The sequence below is a fragment of the Dendrobium catenatum genome, unplaced genomic scaffold, assembly GCF_001605985.2.
Source record: "Dendrobium catenatum unplaced genomic scaffold, ASM160598v2 original_scaffold_185271, whole genome shotgun sequence".
NCBI lineage: Eukaryota > Viridiplantae > Streptophyta > Magnoliopsida > Asparagales > Orchidaceae > Dendrobium > Dendrobium catenatum.
This window is the reverse complement of record NW_021503689.1, coordinates 806,428-831,437: the sequence shown is the minus strand read 5'-3', so window position 1 is coordinate 831,437 and position 25,010 is coordinate 806,428. Positions and strand designations below refer to the sequence as shown.

Sequence of the window (25,010 nt, the reverse complement as noted above, 5' to 3'; positions counted from 1 at the left end):
TTCATTATATAAACACATCTATACATTACTGTCTTCGTCGGAAGGATACGATTAATCTAAAATGAGCAAAGAAAATAATAATCCAAACACGTACAGTTGTTAATTCCTAATTGTCTGGCGATTACAAAGATGAAGATGAAATATACTAAAAATAAAGAGTTTAAGAGGGCATGCATCCGATTCCATAGCGAGTGTTGGGAAAGACAAGGAAGAGACTGCTACAAACAGCCCCAACCATCAACGGAAAGCTATCCATGAACTCATCCATCTCCTTCTTGTGTCCAGGAAATAGGCAATTTGTAACCCTGTGATCAGACAGGCCAATGGCGGCGAATACCAGAACAGACATGGCAGCATGGATCAGATCCACAAAACCCATCATGTAACGCTCGTCGCACGGGACTTGCACCTCCACATCGGCGCCTACGGACTTGAAAAGAGCCAATCCCCTAGGCGTCACGAATCCGTAGTACACTTTCCCGTCCGGCGCGCGGAAGCTGTCGGTGAAGTGGAAGAGAAAGCAAGACAGAGCGCAGATGCCGAGAAGGATGTAGATCATTGTAGTGCTTACCGGGGTGCAAGTGCCATCGCCGGAGGCCGATGGGAGGAGCATCTCGAATGTCAGGAGAGTGCCGGTGGGGAGGAAGTTTACCAGCATGGATGTTTTTGAGAGGGTTTTTTGCATTCCCTTGGCGATTATGCTGCGGCGCCGCTTTTGGCCGGTTGTGGAAATGGGAAGGACGGTGCCGCCAGGCAGCGTGGCGGCTGGCCGGGGAGAGGAAGGATAGGAGAAGGACATGGTTTGCGGGGTGTTCTCGGGATCGATATCGGTGCTGCTGTAGTCCGAGGGATCCATATTTGAATCTGCCATGCCGACCGAAGACGAAGATAGAGATGCAGAATCAAAGAAATTAAAGGGGTCGGTTGGTTATATGGGAAGCTCCTCTTCACTTGGCTGGTGACCGGCCAAGCCAGGCGCAAAAAGGCGCCATGAATGCGCCTCTTCACGTAAAAGAATCTACACGAGGCCCCATCTATTCAGTTCTTAGTTCTATGGAGCAAGTCAAAACTAAAAGGCAACGATTCATCCATCCACAACTTCAGTTACAATGTAATGCCTTTTGTCCAATTCGTAAATATTTTTCAGGTTTTTTTTGTAAGCGTAAGAATCAACCAGAGGGTGAAGATGAGAGCGAAATCAAATTTTCTTTTAATGATTTGCAAACTTAATTATTATATATATAAGGCATATTTTAAAACAAAGTTTTCACTTGATTAAGCATATATATTGATGAAGTATTAATTAGAAACATTTGAAATAAATTTTGAATAATTCAAACTAAGATTTCAACAAATTTACAATCCAATTGAACATCTTGATCAAATGAACCCAGCAATATCAAAATGTTCAAATCCTAATCCAAATAAGCTAAAATCAAGCACTTGTGATTGAAAACTTAGATATATTTATTGATGGATCAAATGCTCTCAAAATATTACATGCTTACAATCAAAACAAACATCTCAATTAGAAGAATATAACAAGCCCAATATCACTAAATCCAAGATCATTATGACACTTAATGATGAAAGAGTAGCATATGATCAAAGGAAAATAATGAGTTGTCCTATGTAATGTTTTAGAATTTTGACTAATGTTACCAAAATATTTATTATCCCCTTAAAAATGATCTTTGAGCTAGCTTTGGAGAACAGTTGGTGATGATAACTCTTGAGCTATGACCGCCAATTAACATCGATGAGCACCGCCAACAACCGACATTGCTTGACCATCATTGTTAGATCATTGAGTGCCACCCGTTGACTATAATCACTAACCACTTTTGTATGACCGTTCTTGTTTAACTATTGTTGTTTCATCATTGTCTCCCGATTGTTATTGCTCGAATGACATTCGTTAATTGTCATCGCTAGATTATTATTGTTTAGCCGATGTCACCTAACTGACGCTACTCAAGTGTCATCACCCTCCTCAACATTTGCAATAATAATTAATACAAACACAATAAATCAAGATAGTATTAAAAAAAAAAAAAAACTTTGTAATCTCATCAACTTTACTTGAAGAGAGAGCATGCTTATGTAATTTTACTTATCTCGTAGAGTATTTCAATATTATTTAGGTCTCTTAATTTTTTTCTTTTTAAGATTATTCATATATATTTTTATCTTTATATGTTAGATTTTTTTTTATAATGCCAAGTGTTAGTATCTCTATTTACTATCACGAATATTTTAACACAGAAAATATTAAATGTATAAATATATAAAAATTTTATTATGTATACATATATCCAAAAAAATTTGACACTGCGAACAATTATTACGTCCTCCTACGTCCGGTCGGAGCTTGTTGCGTGTTAGAAAATACACGGCGGTAGAGTTTGTAAATTCGCGTCTGAGCGTTGTACGTAAGTTTAACACACAAACAGGAAAAAGGAATGAACACCAAGAGTTTTTACGTGGAAAACCCAAAAATGGGAAAAACCACGGGGCCTCGCCCAGTTGCAAATTTAAATTTTTTAACTTTCAGCAGCCATTTGCTGCTTGCCTGTGCAATTTGTTTTAGCACCTTAGCTAGCGATTTCTCTCATACATAGTTACATACCTACTTTTCTTCTGAAAACTTTTTCGAAGCGATTCTTTGTGCAGTTGACTGTGGTTTCTTCTCTTCCACCGAAAATATTTCTTCTTTTCTGGCATTGGATTCGTCCGAGGGTTCCTTTTTAGATTCACTTATTCGCGGCGGGAGGCGATTAAGTGATGGCATCATCTCTCACTTATTTTGTACACCTGGAATCCCTAACCTCTACTTCTACAACAATCCAACTGCGTTCTAGAGCCAATTTCCTGTGTAGGGCGCCAGCTGCGGGCTGCTTCCAAAGAGGCCTTCTCAAATTTTATGAGTTTGATTGCAGTATCGGGTCCTTCAGGGTTGCCAAGAAAAAATGGGGAATCTTGCTTGGAGCTGCTATAACAGGGCGAGAAGGAAAGAATGGTCTGCAAGCCTTCGAGATGGGGAGTGGTGGTACCGGGGAAGATGAGGATGAGGGTGAAGATGGAGAGCTCGATATCGCAGATGATGCGCTTCGGGAAACAATCAAGAAGAGCAAAGAGGTTCTGGCAATGCAGAAGGGCCTACTCCGCCAGGTGCTTCTCACGACACTCCTTGTTTGAATCTATATTGTTGATTGGAAGCACCACACTCCTTGTTTGAATCTATATTGTTGATTGGCTGAAGAAAAAATCTGCTGGTATTGTCGAAATTCTTGGCTGGTTTAGTTTAGTTTGCCTCAAGATGGTCACCTACCTTCTTGTACCTAGAACTAGAAGTTCTTATTTTTTTCATGATAGTTTCTAGATGCTAGTATAAATTTGCTTTTTAGTTCCACCACCTTTTATGCTCACTATCAATGAAAACCGTTGCTTCGAGGTTATTTTTTGTTTCAAGATAGTCTTATCCTTCATCTTGCGCTTGCTTGTGTCTATTTTTTAAACTTATTCTTAAGAAAGGAGGATGTCAGATTGGTAGCATTTCTTCTAAATTGATGAGAGAGAAGTTGGCATAGAAGATGCATAAATATAAGATTATAGGCCCAGATCAAACACTCATTGAGTTCTGAAGAGCTCTAGTTCAGTTAACAAATTTTTTTTTTGCGATGAAAGAAGAAGATGATGTTGTGATGATTGAAGAAAAAACATTTTGATTTCAGCATTTAAGAGCAAAAGGAGATTCTGAAGATTATGTTGATTGTAAAAGAATCAAATTTATTATTCATTCATTGAAATTATGGGAGAGAGTAGAGTATTGGCACGTGGGCATGATGATCATCGTTAGTGTGGTGGATTAGTATTCGGTATGATCATCATCAGTAGCCTTATCAGTTATCCCAACTATTTGGGTTGGCTGTCGTAGACCAGTGGTAGTAAATACCGATAATAAATAGTCCTTTATCAAACTGGCATCACTAGGGTGTCATTAGTGCTATCAATCTATCTTGTTAATTATATCCGATTCTTCTTATCTTGAATGTGAAAATCTTATGCGTACTCTTCCTATTTTTTTAGGTAAGGCTTGCGGCTCATTGTCAGTCGCTTCTATTCCTGCTATGTCAGAATGTGATCACTGCTGAGTTTGAGTTCCCTCAAGTTCATCATTTTTGTGCAGATTGCAGAAAGAAGGAAGCTAATTTCTTCTATAAGAAGCGATGTTGTTAATACAGAACTGGGAAAAACTTCATATAGTGACAATTCTGATTCTTTCTTAAGCGGCCAAAATTCATCCACAGAAGCTGATGATGAAGAAGAATACAGCAGAACCAACATTTTTGATAGACACCATAAAAAAATTCCAGATGAAGAGGAGAATAGTGTAACAGATGAATTACTGATTGCGGACATTATTGGATTCTCAAGAAGAGCAAGTTTGGAATCAGCTGAGACTGTTACTGTATCTCCAAGACCTTTAAAGACATCTGAACCTTATATTTTAAGAGTTGAGGATTTTGAGGAGTTGAAAGAAGAAGGTATTCAGGGTGTAAATTCGGAGCAGAAGGTGGCTTCTAATGAAGAAAACAAAAGCTTCCATCCTCTGGCTAGAGAAAATGTCATGAATGTTATATTAGCAGCTGCAGAGTGTGCACCTTGGTCCAAAACAGGTTATTGCATTCTTTATTAGTTCTAAATAGGGTTGTTATGTTTATGTTATTATCTAGGTCTAAGCTTGGTTCTTAGGTTAATTCCCATATTTGTAAGCTTTTATGGCATCTTCTTTCAATTATTTTTGTTAGTACTATATAGCTTATAAGTTGTTGTTCTCCAGGCGGACTTGGAGATGTCTCTTCTGCTTTACCGAAAGCTTTGACAAAGAGAGGCCATCGAGTTATGGTATTTATGCTCACTTCTATTTTCCTATTATAAATGATCATAACGGAAGTTCTTTGGAACATCTTGTCCGCATCTACTACTATTTTATTGGTGCTTTTATACGTTAAGCTTTGCTTGGTTTCTTATGATGGCTAGTGATATAGGGCAGTTTAAGGTTTATGATTTTTCAAGGTAAGCTCATACTATTTGATTGTGTGTGATGCTGATTAATGAAGTTATGTGTTACTTTTTGGGAATTTTCCAATTAAGGTTTTAATTCAAACTACTAAATAAACATGCAAAATTTGAAGCAATGGAGCTATTTACAACTCAAGATGAATCATAGAAAAGAAAGAACCCAAATCTATGTGAAGCGGTAATGAATCTCCCATGAGTGATTAATCTTAAAAATTTGAGATCATGCAAAGAAGCATGTCTTATTAAAATTTCATGCACAAAGTTGAGATCCAGGTAAGTGCAAGATTCAATTAAATACAATTGCACTTTCAACCAAGTAGAATCTAAAAAGAAGAACAATGATAGAAGAACTAATCAAGTATTGAGGAAGGAGCAGGCATCACATCCCAGAAGAATTTGTAAGAAAAAGGGGCTTCAGAGCTAATTAGCTAAAGGAGTTTTTTTTTTATTATTAATGGCCAACTGTATTATAGAATTATTGATCCACTCATTTATAAAAGTAAGCAAACTGACAAAAAGAAACAAAAAGATAAAAATGATCTTGAAAAATTTATTCGGTTGAGATTTCTAACAATTTAAAATTAGGAAGGTATGGTTTTGAGAACTTATCTAATATTGGAAAGAACCCGCGTTAAGATAAACTCAACATAACATATGTTATGTATAATTTATAAGATATGTTATGTATAATGTACCTTATTGTATATATTCGGAGATTTGAATTTTGAAATATAGGGTATTACATTTTCCATTGTACCATTAGATGGTTGTAACATAAGGTATAATTGCCATCACTTCTTGCTATACATTTTGAGCCTAATATAAAAGATCGCGACTTAGATTGTTCCTTGAAAGTTGCATTTTGCATTAATTAAAATTACAAAAAGGGTAAAATTGACTATAAGCTGGAAAGGAAAATCCTATGTTTATGCTCCCTTAACAAGAGGGAGAAGCATTTCTATTTGAATCAACCCATACATAAGAACGGCTGAAAATGTAAAGGATAAAAAAACAAAGTTGAAGCCCCTCAGTTGGCAAGATGAGGTCTCCCATATAATTTGCATTGAGCACCAACAAAATAAGCTAAAAAATACTCCAGAGGGGAGGGGGAATACCAAGAAGACGATTGAGACAATTGAGAAGGTTGATTAGTACCTCAATGCTCTGGCAGAGGCCTAGCTAACTTGTGGCACTCAATGCAAGTGACGTAACAGGAAGTCAACATTGCACACCTGAGGGGACTGAGGCCCTGCTCGACAGATAAAATGAAGCCTTTTTTCTTTTCCTTGGTGCTGTGGCGTTGGGCCAAGTTGCAAGAGCTCCTTGTCAAAGTAAAGCTTAGAGACCTGGCTCCGCTTCATTTTAAGATTAAGAATTCTGTCAGCAGCTTGTTCCATATGCTGAACCTGTCCAGCTGAAAATACCTGTTGAGAGCTAGTGACAACACCGACATCCTTTATGTTATTCAATTTGGCATGCCTTCTAAAGCCATTATTTAAGCCGGTTTAGGCTGAATCGGCCCAACCCCAACTGGCCCTACAAGGGTTGGTTCTGTGCTATAGGAGACGGATCCCCTTTGGGGGGAATTGCCGCCCAAGCCTAGTGGATATTTTAAGAATTTACATAGAAGCTACGAAATGGAAAATTAAAAAAAAAAGGGATAATCTCATTTTTAAAAGTTTTCAACTAACTTTAGGACAAAAAATACCATCTAGAATAACACACGTGAAATTTTCACTGTACTTTACAATGATCTTAATGCAAGGTATGATCTGGGCATTGTGTTATATGATCCATTTTGGAATTCATGACGAAAGCCTGTTGCTATTATATACCACGTGATATTTATGGACTTGAGATATGGTCAAAACTTACCTCATGATGCACATGCTTCTAGGGTACAATTACTTGACAGGATGTCTACAGTAAGGTGTCATAAAAGGCAAATCAAAATAAAAAAGGCCGACTCATAGTAAAAAGTTAGTAAACACTTGATTGGTAAACATTCAAGCAAAAAAAGAGATAGAAAGAGAAACTCCGCTAGGGTTTTTTGGTTCTGACGCGAGTCTTGCCGCCGCCCCGCCTCCTTGAGGAGGACTCCACCGTCAGGATTCCCCCCCTATCTTCTTCCACTCCCTCTCATGCTCCCTTGGTTAAGGACCTTTTACATTGGAAGCTCCTCCTAGCCTCGCAGACCCCTATTTATCACGACTTCTCTAACTCCCTATCTCATCACCCCACTGAAAGCTTCACTGTTCATTTTACTAAGTCCCAGTTTGATGTTGAAGCTCCTGAATGGATCTTATCCCTCATTGGTTACTCAATCGGAAGAAGACCTTTCTACGAAGCCCTACTTTCTGTTATAAAAAAAAAACCTGGACCCTTAAGGGAGAACTCTCCATTCTAACCCTTGACGATGGGTTCTTCTTACTCTACGACATGGCTTGGATCGGAGGCCCTTGGTTTTTCTTTGGAAAACCATTCATACTCCAAAAGTGGACTCAGGACTTTGTCCCGAAGCGTGAAGAGTTTGTCTATCCCTATATGGATAAAAATTAAGAATCTCCCCCTTTCTTGCTGGACTTCGGAAGGGATGTCCAAGGTTGCTAGCTGTGTTGGTATGCCCTTAGCAGTGGATGCCCTCACTACGGCCAAAACCAGGCTCACGTTTGCCCGTGTTTGTGTTCAGGTGATGTGCTCTGCTACCTTACCTGATGAAATTTACATTTCGGTTGATGGAAAAATCTCTCCTCTTACCGTGCTCTATGACTGGAAGCCCACTCCCTGTACTTACTGTAGCTCTATCTACCATGCTTCCCCGCAATGCCCGAAAAAACCTACTCCCCAAACCCAAAATCTACCACCACCGAGAGGGCGCAGCACTAGTCGTAAACCACGAAAGTCTCAACCACCTCCCCCGCTTTCCATTCCCAAACCTATAGCCTCAGGTCCTATACTACAAGCCAAGCCCCCTCCTCAAACACCCTGTATCCCCAATCTCAACCCCCCCTCTGGCGATAACTATTTACCCGATACTGCCCTGTATAACCCAAACCTACTATTATTCACTCCCTGTACAACCCAAGTCCTATACTACTTCCTCGCACTCGATTTTCTCTCATGAAGATTCTTATGATAACTTCTCTCTGTCCAATCCTGGTCGCATTTGGATCAAATGGAATGCTCAAAAGGTCTTCTTTAAGCCGCTGTTTACCTCCTCACAATTTATTCATGGAATGGTTAAAGTGGCAGCACTGACTTATGTTGCGTTTCTATTGTATACACATCCAACTCTATTAATGAGAGGCAAATTCTCTAGAACCAAATAGATCACATTGCTGGAAATATTTCCCTCCCGTGGGCTATCCTTGGAGACTTTAACTGTTGTAAGTATGCCTCTGAAAAGGCTGGTGGAACCCCTCTACATCACAACAAACTTGGAGAACTTAATAACCATAGCCTCAATACTGGTGTTTTTGATTTGGCTTTGGTGGGACATTTCTACACCTAGTTCAACCAGAAAATCGATAACCCGATCCATATCAAGCTGGATAGAGTTTTTGTGAATCACAATTGGCTCAATTTATACCCATATTCCTTTTATACTATGGGGGACCCGGACATATCTGACCATTGTCCCATAATTCTTCAAACTGAGAGCATCCCTAAGCACAATCATCGCTTTATGTATAAGAACTATTGGCACAAGTTCCCGACTTTTTGGGATGATGTTTTGAACGTATTCTCTCAACCTACCTCTGTCAGCCCCATTTGTGATCTCTACCACAAGCTTAAAGACCTTAAATTCAACATTAAACACAAAAATTGGAAATCTTCCAATGCTCTCAAAAGTGATATTGAGGACCTCTCTAGTCTCTACTTTCCAAGCTGATCTCCTTTCCTGTTTACAAGACAACCCTTTGAACCCTGCTCTTAATGCTGCTTTAAAAACCACCACCTGTAAACTTACTTCTGCTCAATCCCGTTGGTTTGATTGGATATCCCAAAGAGGCAAAGCGAAATGACTTTCATCTGGTGAAGATGACTTGAAGTTTCTCTACTCTAAAATCAAGCACAGAAACAACACTAGTTTGATCAGGAGCATTAATGCTAATGGTGTTTGATTCACCTCTAGCTCTGATATTAGCTCTGCTTTTATTAACCATTTTAAAAACCTATTTAATGAACCCAGCTCCTACCACTGTTGCTCCTATTCCTCCGGGAAATGTCATCCCCCCCCCCCCCCCCCCCCCCCCCCCCCCCCCCCCCCCCCGACTCTTCTTGCTGATATGGTAGCTCCTTTTACTACTGAGGACATTAAACAAGTTATTTTCTCGGCCCAGGTGCCCCTTCCAACGCTGCACCTGGGCCGGATGGTTATACTTTTGAATTTTATAAAGATACTTGGAACATTATCGAGCCTCAAATTTGCACTGCAGTGGCTTCCTTTTTCTCCACTTCCTTTATACCAAAACAAGCCAAACATACTGCTATTGCCCTTATACCTAAACATCCTCATGCTTCCTCTGTAGTTGATTACAGACCCATCTCATTAGGCAATTCCTTTTACAAGATCATTGCTAAACTTTTAGCAAACATGATGAAATGTGTTATGCCTCACATTGTTCATCAAAGTCAAGCTGGCTTTATCAAGAACAGTATTATTTCTGACAACATTATCCTAGCTACCGAACTCTTAGGCACTTTTAACCAAAGAGCTAAGGATAAATATTTTTGTGCTAAATTTGATATACACAAGGCCTTCGATACTGTTTCTAGGCAATTCTTACTGGATCGTCTTCAAGCCAAAGGGTTCCCAACTATTTTTATCTCTTGGATTAAATCTTGTATTATGGATGTTTATTTCTTGGTGACCATTATGGTGCCCTTGAAGAAGGTTATTTTAGCTCCTCCTCTGGTTTGAGGCAGGGATGTCCGCTCTCCCCTTATCTCTTCTCTATTGTCATGGATGGTCTCTCTTCATGTTTAGATGAAGTTGTTGCTAACCAGGAACTCACGGGGATCTCTTTGGGTAACACCACTATGACTCATATTTTATATGCTGACGATCTGCTTGTTTTTGTTAAGGCGAATAACAGAAATGCTACTAGCCTACACTCTATTCTACAATGATTTGCATCTTTTTCTGGGCTCAAGATCAACCCGACCAAAAGCACAATACTTATCTCCAATGATTGCTGCATCAGTGAAGATATTTGTAACATTTTAAACATCCAACAAACCCAAAGCCTATAAAATACCTTGGTCTTCCTATTTCCATGAAGAAACTTACCCAAGCTGACTTTCTACCTCTCATTAAGAAAATCTCCTATGTTCTGGAGGGTTGGAAAGCTAAAACTCTATCATTTGCTGGGAGAATTCAATACCTTAGATACACCATTTTCAGCACGCTTGCTTACCGGATAAGAGGGTCTATAATACCAAAGAATTGCTGCAAAACTATCACAAAATTATGCTGTAGATTTCTTTACTCCCGAGATATTTCTAAAAAGAAGCTACACCTAATAGCTTGGAAGGATACCTGTCTTCCTAAACCTAAGGGGGGATTAGGTCTCCCCTCTATTGATTCCCTCTCTTATGGGTTTAACTGCTCTATTATTTGGAGATTTCTGAATGAGGATAAACTTCTGTTCAATTGGTGGAGAAAAATGTATTATTCGCTACGTAGTTCTGGTTACTAGAAAAATCTTTGCTTGGTTGCTCATAATATAAAACAATGGCTTTCCCTCAGAATTCATTCCAAAAGCTTTTATTCTCTTCTTTGGGATCCCTGGTGTTAAGGCAGATCTATTATGGAATGTATGGGCCCTCTTCCTCCTTTGCATAGTCTCGAAAATTACAATTGTTGGAGTGTCTCCAGCATTATTCATCTTGGTAATTGGTCTCCTTCTTACCTCCTGAGATTATTAACGACATCCTTAAGATCCCTATTTTGAGTTCGGGATATGGCACTCTCTGGCTTAACTCTGATAAAGTCTCTAATCGAGGCTTTAGAAAATAATTTTGTATCTCCCACCCCACTGTTAGCTGGTATAATTTTGGTTGGCACAAACGGTTTGCTTTGAGATATTCTTCTTATACCTGGTTGGCCTTTAAATGTGGGTTAAAAGCTGCTGATCAACTCTCTCGTCGTGGCATTTCGGTTAACCCAAATTGTAAATTCTATGCAGCACCTACCGAATCCCACACCCATCTCTTCTTTAAGTGTGATTACTCTGATGGTATCCTGAAGATTCTAATCCCCCAATTCGCAATCTGCTGCTTAGGCCTAATCTCTATTAGGCCTACAATTTTCTTGATGAGATAAATGATAACAGAGAGATTCATTATCTTTATTGTCTCCTGTTAAATACTGGGATTTACTACATTTGGCGAGCACGTAATGATATAACATTTGGTAATATTTTTGAATGTCTGAATATTGTGGCCAAGAAGATCAAATGAGCTATACTTTCAAATTGGAAAACTGGAAAAATGGCTACAATCTTACTTATATGCTAGGCTAACCTGGGTTCTTTACCCATTATTTTGGTTTGGGAGGCTTTGTTTCCTTTGGTTTAACACAGCCCCTTATGGTGTAACTCTGAATGCTGGGTTGGTCCTCCATTGCTGGATTGGTTCCCCTGCCCCTGGATGGTCCTTCCAGGCAACCAGGGGCATTGCCCGTGCTGCCTCGAGAATTTTCAGATGGAAGGATTTTTGGCTGGACGATGATGACTGTTGTAGCTTCATCCCCTTGGACAGTCTTCTTGGCAACTAGGGGACCATTTGATCATCTATGATGAATTTTGTCGACCGTTTGTTTTAGCTGCAGCTTGAGTCCTGCTTTTGTTTTTACTACTCAATTTTGGCTCTGTTTTTCTTTGTTTATTGGGTGGTATAGTTTTTGGGTTCTTTCCCCCTTAACGCTTTTTTTGTCTTAGCTTATGCTGGTTTAGTTTTATTGTTCCTTACCTGTAATATTTCTTTTTCATAGTTATATATAGGCTTCTGCCCCAAAAATAACCCTCCGTGCCCCCCCCCAAACCCTAAACCCTAAACCCTAAACCCCCCCCCCTAAACCCTAAACCCTAAACTCAAAAAAAAAAAAAATTAAACAAACAGTTTATTTTTGACGTTGACTGTAGTAGCCCTTCGGTCTAGAAGAATAAAAAACTTCAGGTGTCCAGGTAAGTTGGTCCATATGAACCTACTGGGCTTGCTTTGTCCAAATTGATGTATAATCTGGTTCTTTTCTGGTGAAGTTGAATTGAGTATGCAGTTCATTTTGGCTTACAGGTTGTGGCTCCACGGTATGAAAATTACAAGGAGGCTCATGACATAGGAGTTCGCAAAAGGTACAAGGTTAATGGACAGGTATGCAGTTATATCAAGAATTTCACTCTTCACTTGTATATGAGATTTGGAAATAGCTTTTGGCTCATTGTTAGTTTCATTACGTTTTGTTACATTGTGTCGTGCAGGATATGGAGGTTGCTTATTTTCATGCTTATATCGATGGGGTGGATTTTGTTTTTGTTGATAGCCCAATTTTTCACAACCATAAAGATGATATATATGGTGGAGATCGAGTGGTAGGATAAATTGTTTGCCAAGATTCTTTGGACCTTTAAGAAAATTTATAATGCTTCAGTTTTCTGGTATTTGCAAATGACCCCTAAGTTGGAAAAAGCAAACATATCGTATTGATGACATTGGTGTGAATTTTGGAGCTGAATTCACTTATGCTTTTGGAACAGGATATTCTAAGAAGGATGGTTTTGTTCTGCAAGGCAGCTGTGGAGGTATAAAATTAGATGATGGTCATTTTAGCTTTTATCATTTAGTTTTTTGTACACAATAGGTTTATTTATTTATTAATTGGTGTTTGAATAATAGATTTACATATGAAGGATGCTTTTATTCAAATATAGGTCCCTTGGCATGTTCCATGTGGTGGTGTCTGTTATGGAGATGGAAATCTCGTATTTGTTGCAAATGATTGGCACACTGCGCTGTTGCCAGTTTATTTGAAGGCATACTATCGTGACCATGGATTAATGTTATATGCTAGATGTGTTCTAGTTATACACAATATAGCACACCAGGTTTGTTTTAATGCAAACAAGTCTTCCATCTCTTCCTATCAAGTTCAAATGAATTTACGGCAAGTTGAATTAGCCACCTGTAACTCTTACATGGTAATTAATATTTCATTTTCAGGGACGTGGCCCTCTGGAAGATTTCAACTATGTAGATTTGCCTAGTAACTACGTGGATCTTTTTAAGCAATTTGATCCCATGGGAGGTAATCACTTCAATATATTTGCTGCAGGATTAAAAACTGCTGACCGTGTGGTTACTGTGAGCCATGCTTATTCCTGGGAGCTCAAAACTCGAGAAGGTGGCTGGGGTTTGCATGGGATCATAAGTGAAATTGATTGGAAACTCCAAGGCATTGTGAATGGGATTGATGCAAAGGATTGGAATCCTGAATTTGATGTGTATCTACAATCAGATGGTTACACAAATTATACAGTAGAGACACTTGATACAGGAAAAGCCCAGTGTAAGGCTGCTTTGCAACAAGAACTCGGCCTACCGGTCCGCGATGATGTTCCTATTATTTCATTTATTGGAAGGTTGGACCATCAGAAAGGCGTCGATATTATCGGGGATGCAATGCCTTGGATTGTAAGGCAGGATGTGCAGCTGATCTTATTGGGAGCAGGAAGACATGACCTTGAAGACATGCTGAGGAGATTTGAGAGGGAGAATCATGATAAAGTGAGAGGATGGGTTGGTTTCTCAGTAAAGATGGCACATAGGATCACTGCAGGGGCTGATGTCCTGATGATGCCATCAAGATTTGAGCCTTGTGGTCTGAATCAACTATATGCAATGATGTATGGGACTGTACCTGTTGTTCATGCTGTTGGTGGTTTAAAGGATACTGTTCATCAGTTTGATCCTTATAAGGAGACCGGACTTGGGTGGGCGTTTGAGAGAGCAGAGGCTAATATGTTGATAGATGCATTGCGAAATTGTTTGAAGACATACAGAAACTATAAGAGCAGCTGGAAGGGACTTCAGAGGAGGGGAATGACGCAAGATCTCAGCTGGGATAATGCAGCTCAGCGCTACGAGGAGGTTCTTGTTGCTGCCAAGTATCAGTGGTGATGATTGTATTTTCTGCTGCTAATGGCTTTTGTTGGCTATAACGGTTATGGATGTGTATTAGAGGATGATAGAGCAGTGCTACGTTTTATATCAATTGTTTTTTTCTGAGAAAGCATTATCTGTTATTTTAATCTCAATTTGTTGTAAACTGTTGTGTCAGTAAACGTTGTTCAGTGACTTGTATACTATAATATATGCATTTATCCATAGTTTAGATTCATCTACATAAATTATAAGATGTGTTCATTGAAAACAGGAAGAGTGGGAGAGCAGGAAAAGCTGGATTGATTGGGAGGGAGATTCGAATTCTCTTTTATAATTATCATGATTTTATGATATTTAGAGGATACGGTTCTTAAACATTAGCCATCTTATTAATATTAATGGTCAGAATGGTTTTTTAATATAAGCAGTTTTTTTTAATGCAATAAATTCTAAACCCTAAACTTAAAAATGAGTTGAATGGTTGAGACAGCATTACAAACCGTCTAACAAGATTAGATTGCAACACAACTCATCTTGATCTTTTGGTTGGAAGCAGAGGCTACTAATTAAGAAATATTGGGTTCAAGTTTTTATGTATGCAATATTTCAATGAATTTGTCTTAATTGATCTATACGTCCTAGCAAGAAAACCACCATTAAAGAGAAAGAGACGAGCTTTTCATGGTGAAACAAAAATGCTTAAAAGGGAAGGAAGAAAAAGCATTGGCAATAAAGTCACACAAGCAAAATTTCTAAGGGGAATGCTAATTCCTCCGTTATTTGCAAGAAATATTCAATTTTAAAAATTTCGATAATAAATTAATGAGAATTAAAAAAATATTTTTAAATCACAGGATTGTTAAATGCTCTTATCAACGGGCATGTGTAAAGTATAATTATCTCTTACATTTTTTATAAGCACATATATCACATTTATGGACGAGGAATATTGCCACAATGAATTGCAAGGAAGATAAAGAGCAATAGTCACCAACATATAATGATATTCAACAGCATGAATTGAACTATATATATAAATATATTGAACAATGAAAAGCCAGAATAGGCTTCATTATTTAAATGATGAACCCTCACTGGAACCTCCTTTTCCCAACAAAATATAAAAAAGTAGATAAAAATTAACAGATGAACGTCGTAGAAACAGTGAAATACACCGAAAGATCGTAGAAGACTCTGACGAGAAGATTCAAATACCAATATAGCTTTTACTAGCCATTCTGGACGAAGGTGCCCACATAACCAAAACCCATGATGAGAAATGAGATGGACTGAGGAAAGATGTACAGGAAATAGCGGTCTTTGCAGTAGCTGTAATCGTAGCATGCGCATACAAATAGGTATAGTCCAATTCCAAGCTCCCAGAAATGAAACCTGATGAGAAAGGAAAGCCAATATGCTTATTTTTTTAAAAAGAGTAGGAGCCAACTTAATTTTTTAAAATAAAGCGGAGCTGAAGAGCTGAAGAGCTGAAGAGCTGAATTATTAAAGCACTTATATGATGGTGCTGACAACATGAATTATAAGGAAGCTCAACGTAATTACCTATCCGAGAGCTTCATTTGGACTTTACTTCTAATGTTGACAGTTGGTTCGGCCTTCAGCATGTCCCCTAATTTTTCAGTGACAACCCACTCGTTTACGCTGCCAACCTCCAGAAGACCAATGAAGACGGCTTTGCATCGGTGCAATGAAACAACATTTTCAAATAGGACCCAGACTACAATTAGGTGGAAAGAGCTGCAGAGGAAATAAAATAAAATAAAATGCCATTCTGAATATTTATCATTATTATATGCCAATTGTTTGATGAAGAAAGTTACGGCAGGAATGAAACAAGAAATGAATATAGAAATGATCTTGTATTATATATTCTGCATACACCTGCACACATATATTTATAGACAGTACAAACGAATAGTATCTATACACGTGTAAGTGAGCAGTTACAAGAGTTTAAGGCAAACATTATATATTTGTCATTATTCACCCGCAAGCTGATGGATCAGGTTGAACAGTAAACTTATTTTGAAGTAGATGAAAGCGAGGATTAGATAAAGGCTTCGTCAGTATATCCGCAATTTGATCTTCTGTGGTGACCGGAGATATGATAATAGTTTGAGACTGAATGTGACCACGAATGAAATGGTGATCAATTTCTATATGCTTTGTTCTAGTATGAAAGATCGGATTGTTTGCAACTGAAGTGTTATCACAACTAAGTTCTGTGGGAGATAAATTAAGAATTTGAAAATCCTGCATTAGCCTTCGGAGCTATATTATATTTGAAATTGTAGTTGCTAAGGCCCGGTATTATGCTTCAGTTGATGACCTAGCAACCGTATGTTGCTTTTTAACATTCCAGGATATTAATATATTGCCTAGGAAAGTGCAATATCCCGATGTAGAACGCCTAGTGTCTTTGTCTCTAGCCTAATCAACATCAAAAAAACGATTTTAGTTCGAGCAGACCATTTGAAATAGGGAGATCGAAATGCGCAGTTCCTTTGATATATCTTAGCAGTCTTTTAAGTAGGCATGCTTAGAATTTGGACTATGCATATGTTAACAGAGCAAATTAACAACATATGAGATATCCGATCTTGTTATGGTAAGGTCCTGCAATGAACCTATAATAATTTTGTAAACCTTCACATCAGACAACAGGGGGATCAACATGAATGGTAATTGGTAGTTTGGTACAACATGGATCGTAAAGAGGTTTGCACAAAGTCATTCCAGCAGTCTTAAGAATGGATGCAACATAATTTGCTTGGGATAAGAAATAGGATTGCTATGATTGAGTTATTTGAATGCCCAGAAAATTGCATGCAGACCCAAGATGTTTCATTGCAAATTGGTTGCTTAGCTGCTGAATAATAGTAGATATCATAGAAGGATTATTACCTGTGATCAAGATATCATCCACATATATAACTAGATAGATTTGAATATTTTTCTTATGGAAGATAAGCAGAGACGAATCTGCTTTGCCATGAATAAAGCCGAGACACTTGAGATATATGGAGAAGGTGTGAAACCATTGCCTTGGTGCTTGTTTAAGGCCATACATTGCTTTTCTATGAAGACGCACATGATTAGGATGATCATTATCTTCAAATCCTTTAGGTTGCTTTATATAGATAGCTTCATCAAGATGTCCATGAAAGAAAGCATTGGTGCCATCCAATTGATGTAATTGCCACTTTTGAACGAGTGCAATAATGAGAAGAGTTCTTATCGTAGGAAACTTAGTCACAAGATTAAAAGTTTCAAGATAATTAATATCATATTGCTAATGATTTCCTTGAGCTACAAGCCTTGCTTTAAATCTTGCAATAGAGCCATTAGAATGAAATTTAGTTCTAAACGTCCACTGACTGCCAAGAACAGGAGTATTAGTAGAAGTTTGAACCAGTTTACATGTGCCTTGCTTTTGCAAAGCAAGAAATTCCTCAGCCATTGCTTTCCTCCATTGAGGAAGTTTGATGGCCTCAGAGTATGAAGTTGGTTCAAGTTGTAGAGAATAATCTGAAGTATCCTGAATATGAAGAAGGTTGAGCATTTGCCTTGGTTTAAGAGAACCAGTTTTTAATCTGGTTGTCATAGGATGATGAGACAGTTTGCTGTGATGGTAGAGGCGATGATGTGGGAGCAGGCCTGGAAGTTAGAGAGCTGGAGTTTTCAGAGTTGTTTATCTGAGGTGGTGTTGCTTCAGTAGCAACCTCAAGTAAAGGTTGCTGTGAGTGGATAGAAGAAGACCAATTGTTGGAAGTAGACAGAACAGACTTTGAGAGGAGACCGGAGAGTTAGGAATTCGGAGATGAGGTGTAGTTTGGACAAAGATATGAGTGATACAGCTGATTGAAAAGGAAACGAATTTTCTTCAAAAGTAACATGTCGAGATGTATATATTTTATTGGTGGTGGGATCTAGGCATTTGTAACCATTGGAGACACTTGAGCAGCCTAGAAACACACATAACAAAGAGCATGGCTCCAGTTTTTGATGTTGATTCGGTGGAAGCCATGAAAAAATGCACAACCAAATACTCTTAGGAAATAGTAATCATGTTGTTTTTTATATAGAAATTGATGAGGAGAATTGAAATTTGTAGCACGAGACAACAATCTGTTTATAAGGTAGGAAGCAGTAAGCACCGCATCCTGCCAAAACGAATGAGGAATGGATGCATACAAGAGTTCTTGTAGTTTCTATGGGATGACACTATTTTCTTTCGGCAAGACCATTTTGCTCTGGGGTATACAAATAAAAAACTTGATGTTGAATGCCTGGTTGATTGAGAAAAGTGGTGAGGTTAGAATTTATGTATTCTTTCCCTCCAATAGACCATAGGCATTTGATATGATGAGATGTTTTCTTTTCCACAAGACATTTAAATATGATAAAAACAGAGCACACCTCAAATTCATATTGAATAGGAAAAACCCAAGTAAAATGTGAAAAATCATCAATAAAAACTACGTAATACTTGAATCCTTGATGTAAAGTAACTGAGGACGGACCCCAAACATGAATAATGTCTAAAGGGGAGATGGTATAGATGTAGAATTAGGAAAAGACAGTTTATGGCCTTTGGAGACCTTACAATTAGTACACACAATGCTATGAGTGGGCATATGAAGCTGTTTATTATTGTTGGATACAATGTTGAGAATATGGGAGTGAGGGTGAACAAGTCTTTGATGCCAGATTGAGGATGCTTGACGGGTAGCAGCTAACGCAGATTTACTAACAGGAAGCATAGCCGACCGAATGGGCATAAACCTTTATGGCTTGGTCTCGATAGAAGTGGTTGATTTGTCGGCAAATCCTTGATGACAAAATCAGATGCACTAAAACAAATAAAGACATTGTTGTCCTTGGTTAGATTGGAAATAGATAAGAGATTGTATGAAAGTTTTGGTATATGCAGAAGCGGGGAGATGTTAAGCTTATGAGATGGAGTTGGCAGAATACCATTACCAGAATGAGCTATTGGTAGAGATCTACCATCTCCTATACCATCTCCTATAGTGATGTTGTCATTGCCATTGTATGGTGCTGTTTGAGACAGATTGCCAAGCGAGTATGTGAGATGAGCATATGCACAAGAATCCAAGTACCAATCAGCATTGATAGGCTCATTTGCTGCAACCATAGCTCGAGATGATGATGAATTTGGTGGGAGCATCTCCGGAGTATTGTAGCTTGTGTTAAGCCTGTGCCAACAGTTGTGCGCTGAATGTCCTTGTTTGTTACAAATTTAGCATGTTATGACATTTGATGAAGCTGTTTTTGTTGTTTGAGTAGTAGATCGACCACGCCCCCTACAACCTCATCCTCTTGATGAGTATAGAGTTGTAGAGAAATCAACAATCGAAACCTGATTGATTGATTCAACTTGGATATTGATTTCTTCACTGATTAGAAGAGAGTATAGGTCATCAAGACTTATTGGATGAAGCTTTGTACGAATAGATGTCTTGAAAGCTTGAAATGAAGGTGGAAGACCGTTTAGAATGTACAGTATGATATCTTCCGTATCAGCTGTCAATCCCGCCGCTGCTATGTTATCGACATGGACTTGATTTCCGTGAGGTACTGAGATATTGTGAGATTCTTCATTTGAATGTGTGAAGCTCATTTTGAGCTGTATAACTCTAGATCTGTTTTATTATTGAAGTCTACACTCGATTGTTGTCCAGATAGCCGAACAAGACTCAAGATGTATCACATACGGAAGAATCGTCGGAGACCGAGTTGAATATATGACTGCTGCTAGATTTTGGTCAATGAGAACCCATTCATTGTATTTGGGATTGATTTCAGGGGACCAATCTTGTAGTAGACAAAGACGAGGGGGTTGGGAAACCGAAGGAAGAAGAAAATTCACATATCCGTTAGCATTCAAAAGTTTAAGAATCTACAATTTTCAGACCGAATAGTTATCTAGAGATAGCTGAGTGTGAACGATGATCTTGATGTTGGAGATGACGAACTTGAGAGACGCCGGCATGCTGCAATGATCATCGAAGGATACAACGTGCCGTTTTGCAGTCCGCCACGAAGAAGAGTTCGCCATGGAGGGAAAAAGAAAGAACAAGAAACAAGACTAAACATGCTGTGATACCATGAAGAAAGGTATGACAGGAATGAAACAAGAAATGAATACATAAATGATCTTGTATTCTATATTCTGCATACAACTACACACACGTATTTATAGACAGTACAAACAAATAGTATCTGTACATGTGTAAGTGACAGCTGGTAAAATGCAGTTAGAAGAGTTTAAGGCAAACATTATATATCTGTTATTAGTTAAGTTATCATAGATCCTCCATGATCTTTAGAGTATGCTCAGAGTTAAAGAAAATGAGCTGCTGTTGCATTAGCTGATTGGATAGTACCAGTGTACCACAAGGACCATTTTGTTTATAAAATATTACCATGATAGGAGCTTTCCACCTTACATACCTTGGCGTACCAACTGAATTAAGAAGGGTTATGATTGTTGGCACATAAAACACCGCCCATTTGGGGACTTCAACTTCCTCAAAGAAGACCGATAAAGGAATCACCACACAGTAGGAGAAGAATGTGACACAGTGTGATATAATTCGTCGGGCTATGAAGAAGTTGTAGAGAACATGACATTTTCTCCAGAAAGAAACTTTCTGCATGGTTACCAGATTTATTTCAGTTTTAAAATGATGGTATGCTAGAACTACATGCTTCAAGCTTTAGCTAAACAATAAATATATGGCGACTAAAGCGGATAAATACAATTGCAAGTCGGGGCTTTCACTTATAACAGCAGTAAATCCCTCAAATTATATCAAGGGAGTGGTGAAGCAATAAGAGAGTTCGGGAGAACTTCATAGAATACATATCTCTATGATGGATATATGGTAAATACTAAGCAAAATGCGAGTGGATGGGGGAACAATAACATCAAGTTGAGATTTATTTGGTTGATTAAGGATGGATGAGTTGGACTGATAAAGATGACCGGAAAGATGATAATTTCCACAGGATTCAGGAAATATCTAGAAAAAAAACGATTTTAGATGTATTTTGTATGGAAAGTGGTTAACTGGTTATATTTTATCAAAATATTTCGGTAAAACCATTTGCAGACAATAAATATAGATTGTTTACCTTGGCATGCACAATATCAGTTAGCATTTTCCGGAAGAGATTCGCAGGTCCACATGCCCAGCGATGTTGTTGGTGACGATAGGCCTTAAAAGTGCTAGGTAGTTCACTTTTAACCTGACAAGAAATTAAAAGAAGACCAAGCTTTATGCACGTAGCTCAATATTTTCAGCCATAAATAAAAATATGAAAAGCATAAGAGAGGGGTTCCATGCTTATAAATTACAACGATCGTTTGGTGGGATAAAGTTTGTATTTATATTAATTCTACAGTGCGAGGCATTTGCATTTGGATTGTCACATAATTATATGGATCTAAGTAAAAGTGGACGGATTAGAGCTTTCAAGGTAAAAACAGTGATTATTACACGATCAAAATAAATCTATGGCATGTTTGCAAGAACCGTCTGCAAGAAAGTCACTTAACTATGGAAAGTTTGTTTCACGATATGTTAGCATAAACGTACCATATATTTAGATATGAGCACACAACATGTTCAATGGTTAAATGTAAGGCGTATACCCAATATGTAAATCAACACAAGCTAAGGTGATAGGGTGAACTCGTCAAGAGATCAAGATGCCTCAAGAGTCGCCAGCCTCAGCCTCAGAGTCATCGCTGTGGTCTCTAAAAATTCATGCCCCAACCTTACCATATTTCGGGAGAGTTTTGTAGGATGTGTTGCGAATCAAATTTTTATAAGGCAAATTAGTTTTAAAGTGAGACATTAACTAGAAATTTCGCCCTCAATTTGTCAGAATTTTAAGGTATGAGTTTTGATTTCCCATAGGCACAAACAGCTATGGCTAATTATCTCCCATAAAAAAAGAACACTTTCTATTGAGGATAGTCTTTGGATAGCATTAAGTACCTGGTATATAGCAACAACAAATTGAGTATTAGAATTATGAAATCTATCAATTTGCACTAAAAACAGATGATGGAGGGAATGGTGACAAACCTAATCAAAATCTCATGATTTTTTAGTCCAGGAAATTGCTGTTTCACCCTCTCGTATGGTTCCCATGTGACATCATAGTCAGACAAATTCTTCCACTTGATTAGCACTTCCTTAGCTTAATATTTTTTCTCGCTAACCCCCATCAACTCTAAGGGTTCCAGAATCACCTCCGAATCCTCAGTAAATGTTGCCGGCTATGATGCACGGACACGACACGGCGACACGGACATGACACGACACGGACACGGGACACGACTTTTTTTGAAAATATAGGACACGTGTACGGCGCGGACACGGCAACACATTTTTTTATATAGTGTATATATATTAATGTAATATCAAATTAAAAATGACAAACAATAATAAATGAATGACATGATAACTTGTCTAGCTTATAATATTAAATATTTAATACAAAATATCTAGTACAACCACAAAAATATAAGCAAATAATCACTTACTGCAACATCAAGCATTCAAGCTTCAACTATTAGGATTAGCTTTAGAGGTTTGTTTTTGGCCTTCAATATCATCATCATTGAATATCACTACTTTCAACTCTGGCTCAACAAGAGAAATATTTGTAATTGTGCAAAAAGAGAGGAGATGAAAATACCTTCACTGCCAAAGAGAAATGAAAATGAAAATGAAAATATTCGATGAATGGGTATTAAATGCAGACGTTGATTTGGTGTTGTGGATATGAAATAAGAAATTTAGTTTAAATCTCGCAAAATATAAGAAATTATATTTTAAAAAAATTATAAAATATTTAAGATACGCGTGTCGGACACGCATGTCCAATTTATTTTTAATATTTTTTTAATCGGACACGTTTTCAGCGTGTCAGACACGTGTCGGAGGAGTGTCGGACGAGTGTCGTGTCGGACACGGTGTCGGACACGACACTCGTCCGACACTGCACGCCTCTTTGAGGAGAAGTGTCGGTGCATCATAGGTTGCCGGTAACTCCGAGCTAGATGTATAAATCTCCAATGGCTCTTCTCAACTGCGATACATGGAAAATCGGATGTATAGTCGCCGTTAGTGGTAGTTTCAACCGATATGCTACTTCTCCAATATTTTCCAATACTACATAAAGTCCAAAGTACCTTGGAGAAAGCATCTCATTTCTCCTATTGGCGACTGTCTTCTGTCTGAATTGTCGAAGCTTCAAGAACACCCTATCTCCTACTTCAAACTGGATGTCCTTCCTATGCCCATCAGCTTGTTTCTTCATAATTTGTTGAGCTCTCAGTAGATGTTTCTTCAACTCCTCTAACACTCTATCCCTCTCCCCCAAGTACTCCTCCATTGAAGAAACGAGAGTACTACTAGTCCCAAAATGCTCCAAGTGAGGAGGATCCCTTCAGCACAACACCTTGAATGGGATCATCTGATAAGCAGAATGAAAAGAGGTGTTGTACCAGTGCTCAACCCATGATAGCCACTTGGTCCCATAGCTTGGGTGTCTCCGACACAAAGCATCTCAGGTAGGTCTCCAAGCTCCTGTTGACCACTTTTGTTTGGCCATCCATCTTTGGGTGGTAAGCGGTGCCTATCTTCAGAGCTGTCACTTATAATCTAAACAACTCTCTCCAAAAGTGGCTGAGTAACACCTTATTCCTATCTGATACTATCACCTTTGGTACTCCATGCAATCTCACCACTTGATGTAGGCGGGGAGGGGGGGGGGGCTCGGGGGGGGGGGGGGGGGGGACTCATTTACCAAAATCTTGGGCTGCTGATTGCTTCTCGGTTTGGGCTTAGCTGTGTGATTTTTACTGAGTTTTTGGGAGCTGTTGTGCTTCAGCTCATTAATGCTGAGCTGATGCTTCTTTTCAGCTCATAAATTAACATAAGGTTCATTCCCCCTTCTCTGTGCCCCTTCGGTTCCTCCTCCTAACTCCTTCTCATGGCTAGTTCTTCCTCCCCCTTTGGCTGCTGGTTCCAGTTCCCTGTGGTGCCCGTTCCTTCCCCCTTGTGGCTGCCTGTTCCGGTTCCCTGTGGTGCCCGCTCCTTCCCCCTTTGGCTGCCTGTTCCGGTTCCTTCCCCCTTTGACAAGCTCGCAAGCTTTTATAAGAAGAAAACCCAAAGGTTTTTGGCTTCCAAAAATTACTTCATAACATTATATATATATATATTATATATATATATATATATATATATATATATTATATATAATATATATTATATATATATATATATATTATATATATATATATAGGAGAAAGGGGCAGTCAAACAATCCAAATTATCTCCAACCAAACCAATTAAAATAGGAGAAATAGAAGGCCAGGAGCAGCAGCCGAAGGGCCACACAAGAAATCAGAAAAATAGCCACGGGAGATAGGAACAGGCACCATAGAGAACCGGAACAGGCAAACACAAGGGGGAAGAAACGAGCACCACAGGGAACCAGAACAGGCAGCCACAAGGGGGACAGGAACGGACACCACATGGAACCAGAACCGGCAGCCAAAGGGGGAGGAAGAACCATCCACGGGAAGGAGTCAGGGGGAGGAACCAAAGGGGCACAGAGAAGGGGGAATGGACCTTAATTATGTTAATTTATGAGCTGAAAAGAAGCATCATCTCAGCATTAATAAGCTAAAGCAC

General features: G+C 38.6%; 3 protein-coding genes across 5 annotated transcripts in view; 1 reads left to right on the top strand and 2 right to left on the bottom strand.

The window, feature by feature from the left end:
* On the bottom strand, window positions 1-1,026 carry LOC110108631 (protein DMP9). Its single transcript, XM_020839353.2, has one exon. It carries the CDS (start codon window positions 869-871, stop codon window positions 161-163), a length of 711 nt encoding a protein of 236 aa, XP_020695012.1. The 5' UTR covers window positions 872-1,026; the 3' UTR covers window positions 1-160.
* A 1,555-nt stretch (window positions 1,027-2,581) lies between these two features.
* Window positions 2,582-14,485, top strand: LOC110108623 (granule-bound starch synthase 2, chloroplastic/amyloplastic). Its single transcript, XM_020839340.2, has 8 exons — window positions 2,582-3,171; window positions 4,190-4,679; window positions 4,844-4,908; window positions 12,385-12,462; window positions 12,570-12,680; window positions 12,846-12,890; window positions 13,020-13,193; window positions 13,309-14,485. The coding sequence occupies exons 1-8, from the start codon at window positions 2,785-2,787 to the stop codon at window positions 14,263-14,265; spliced, it is 2,307 nt and encodes a 768-aa protein (XP_020694999.1). The 5' UTR covers window positions 2,582-2,784; the 3' UTR covers window positions 14,266-14,485.
* A 766-nt stretch (window positions 14,486-15,251) lies between these two features.
* LOC110108624 (probable glucomannan 4-beta-mannosyltransferase 9) overlaps window positions 15,252-25,010 on the bottom strand; it is a 72,533-nt gene continuing 62,774 nt past the window's right edge. For all 3 annotated transcript variants that reach the window (XM_020839343.2, XM_020839341.2, XM_028692376.1), the window contains 4 exons: window positions 21,433-21,546; window positions 20,749-20,948; window positions 15,814-16,008; window positions 15,252-15,642 (listed from right to left, as the gene is read on the bottom strand). In XM_020839343.2, coding sequence (XP_020695002.1) covers window positions 15,480-15,642; window positions 15,814-16,008; window positions 20,749-20,948; window positions 21,433-21,546 — 672 coding nt within the window. In that variant the 3' untranslated portion in view covers window positions 15,252-15,479. The remainder of the gene's footprint in view (window positions 15,643-15,813; window positions 16,009-20,748; window positions 20,949-21,432; window positions 21,547-25,010) is intronic.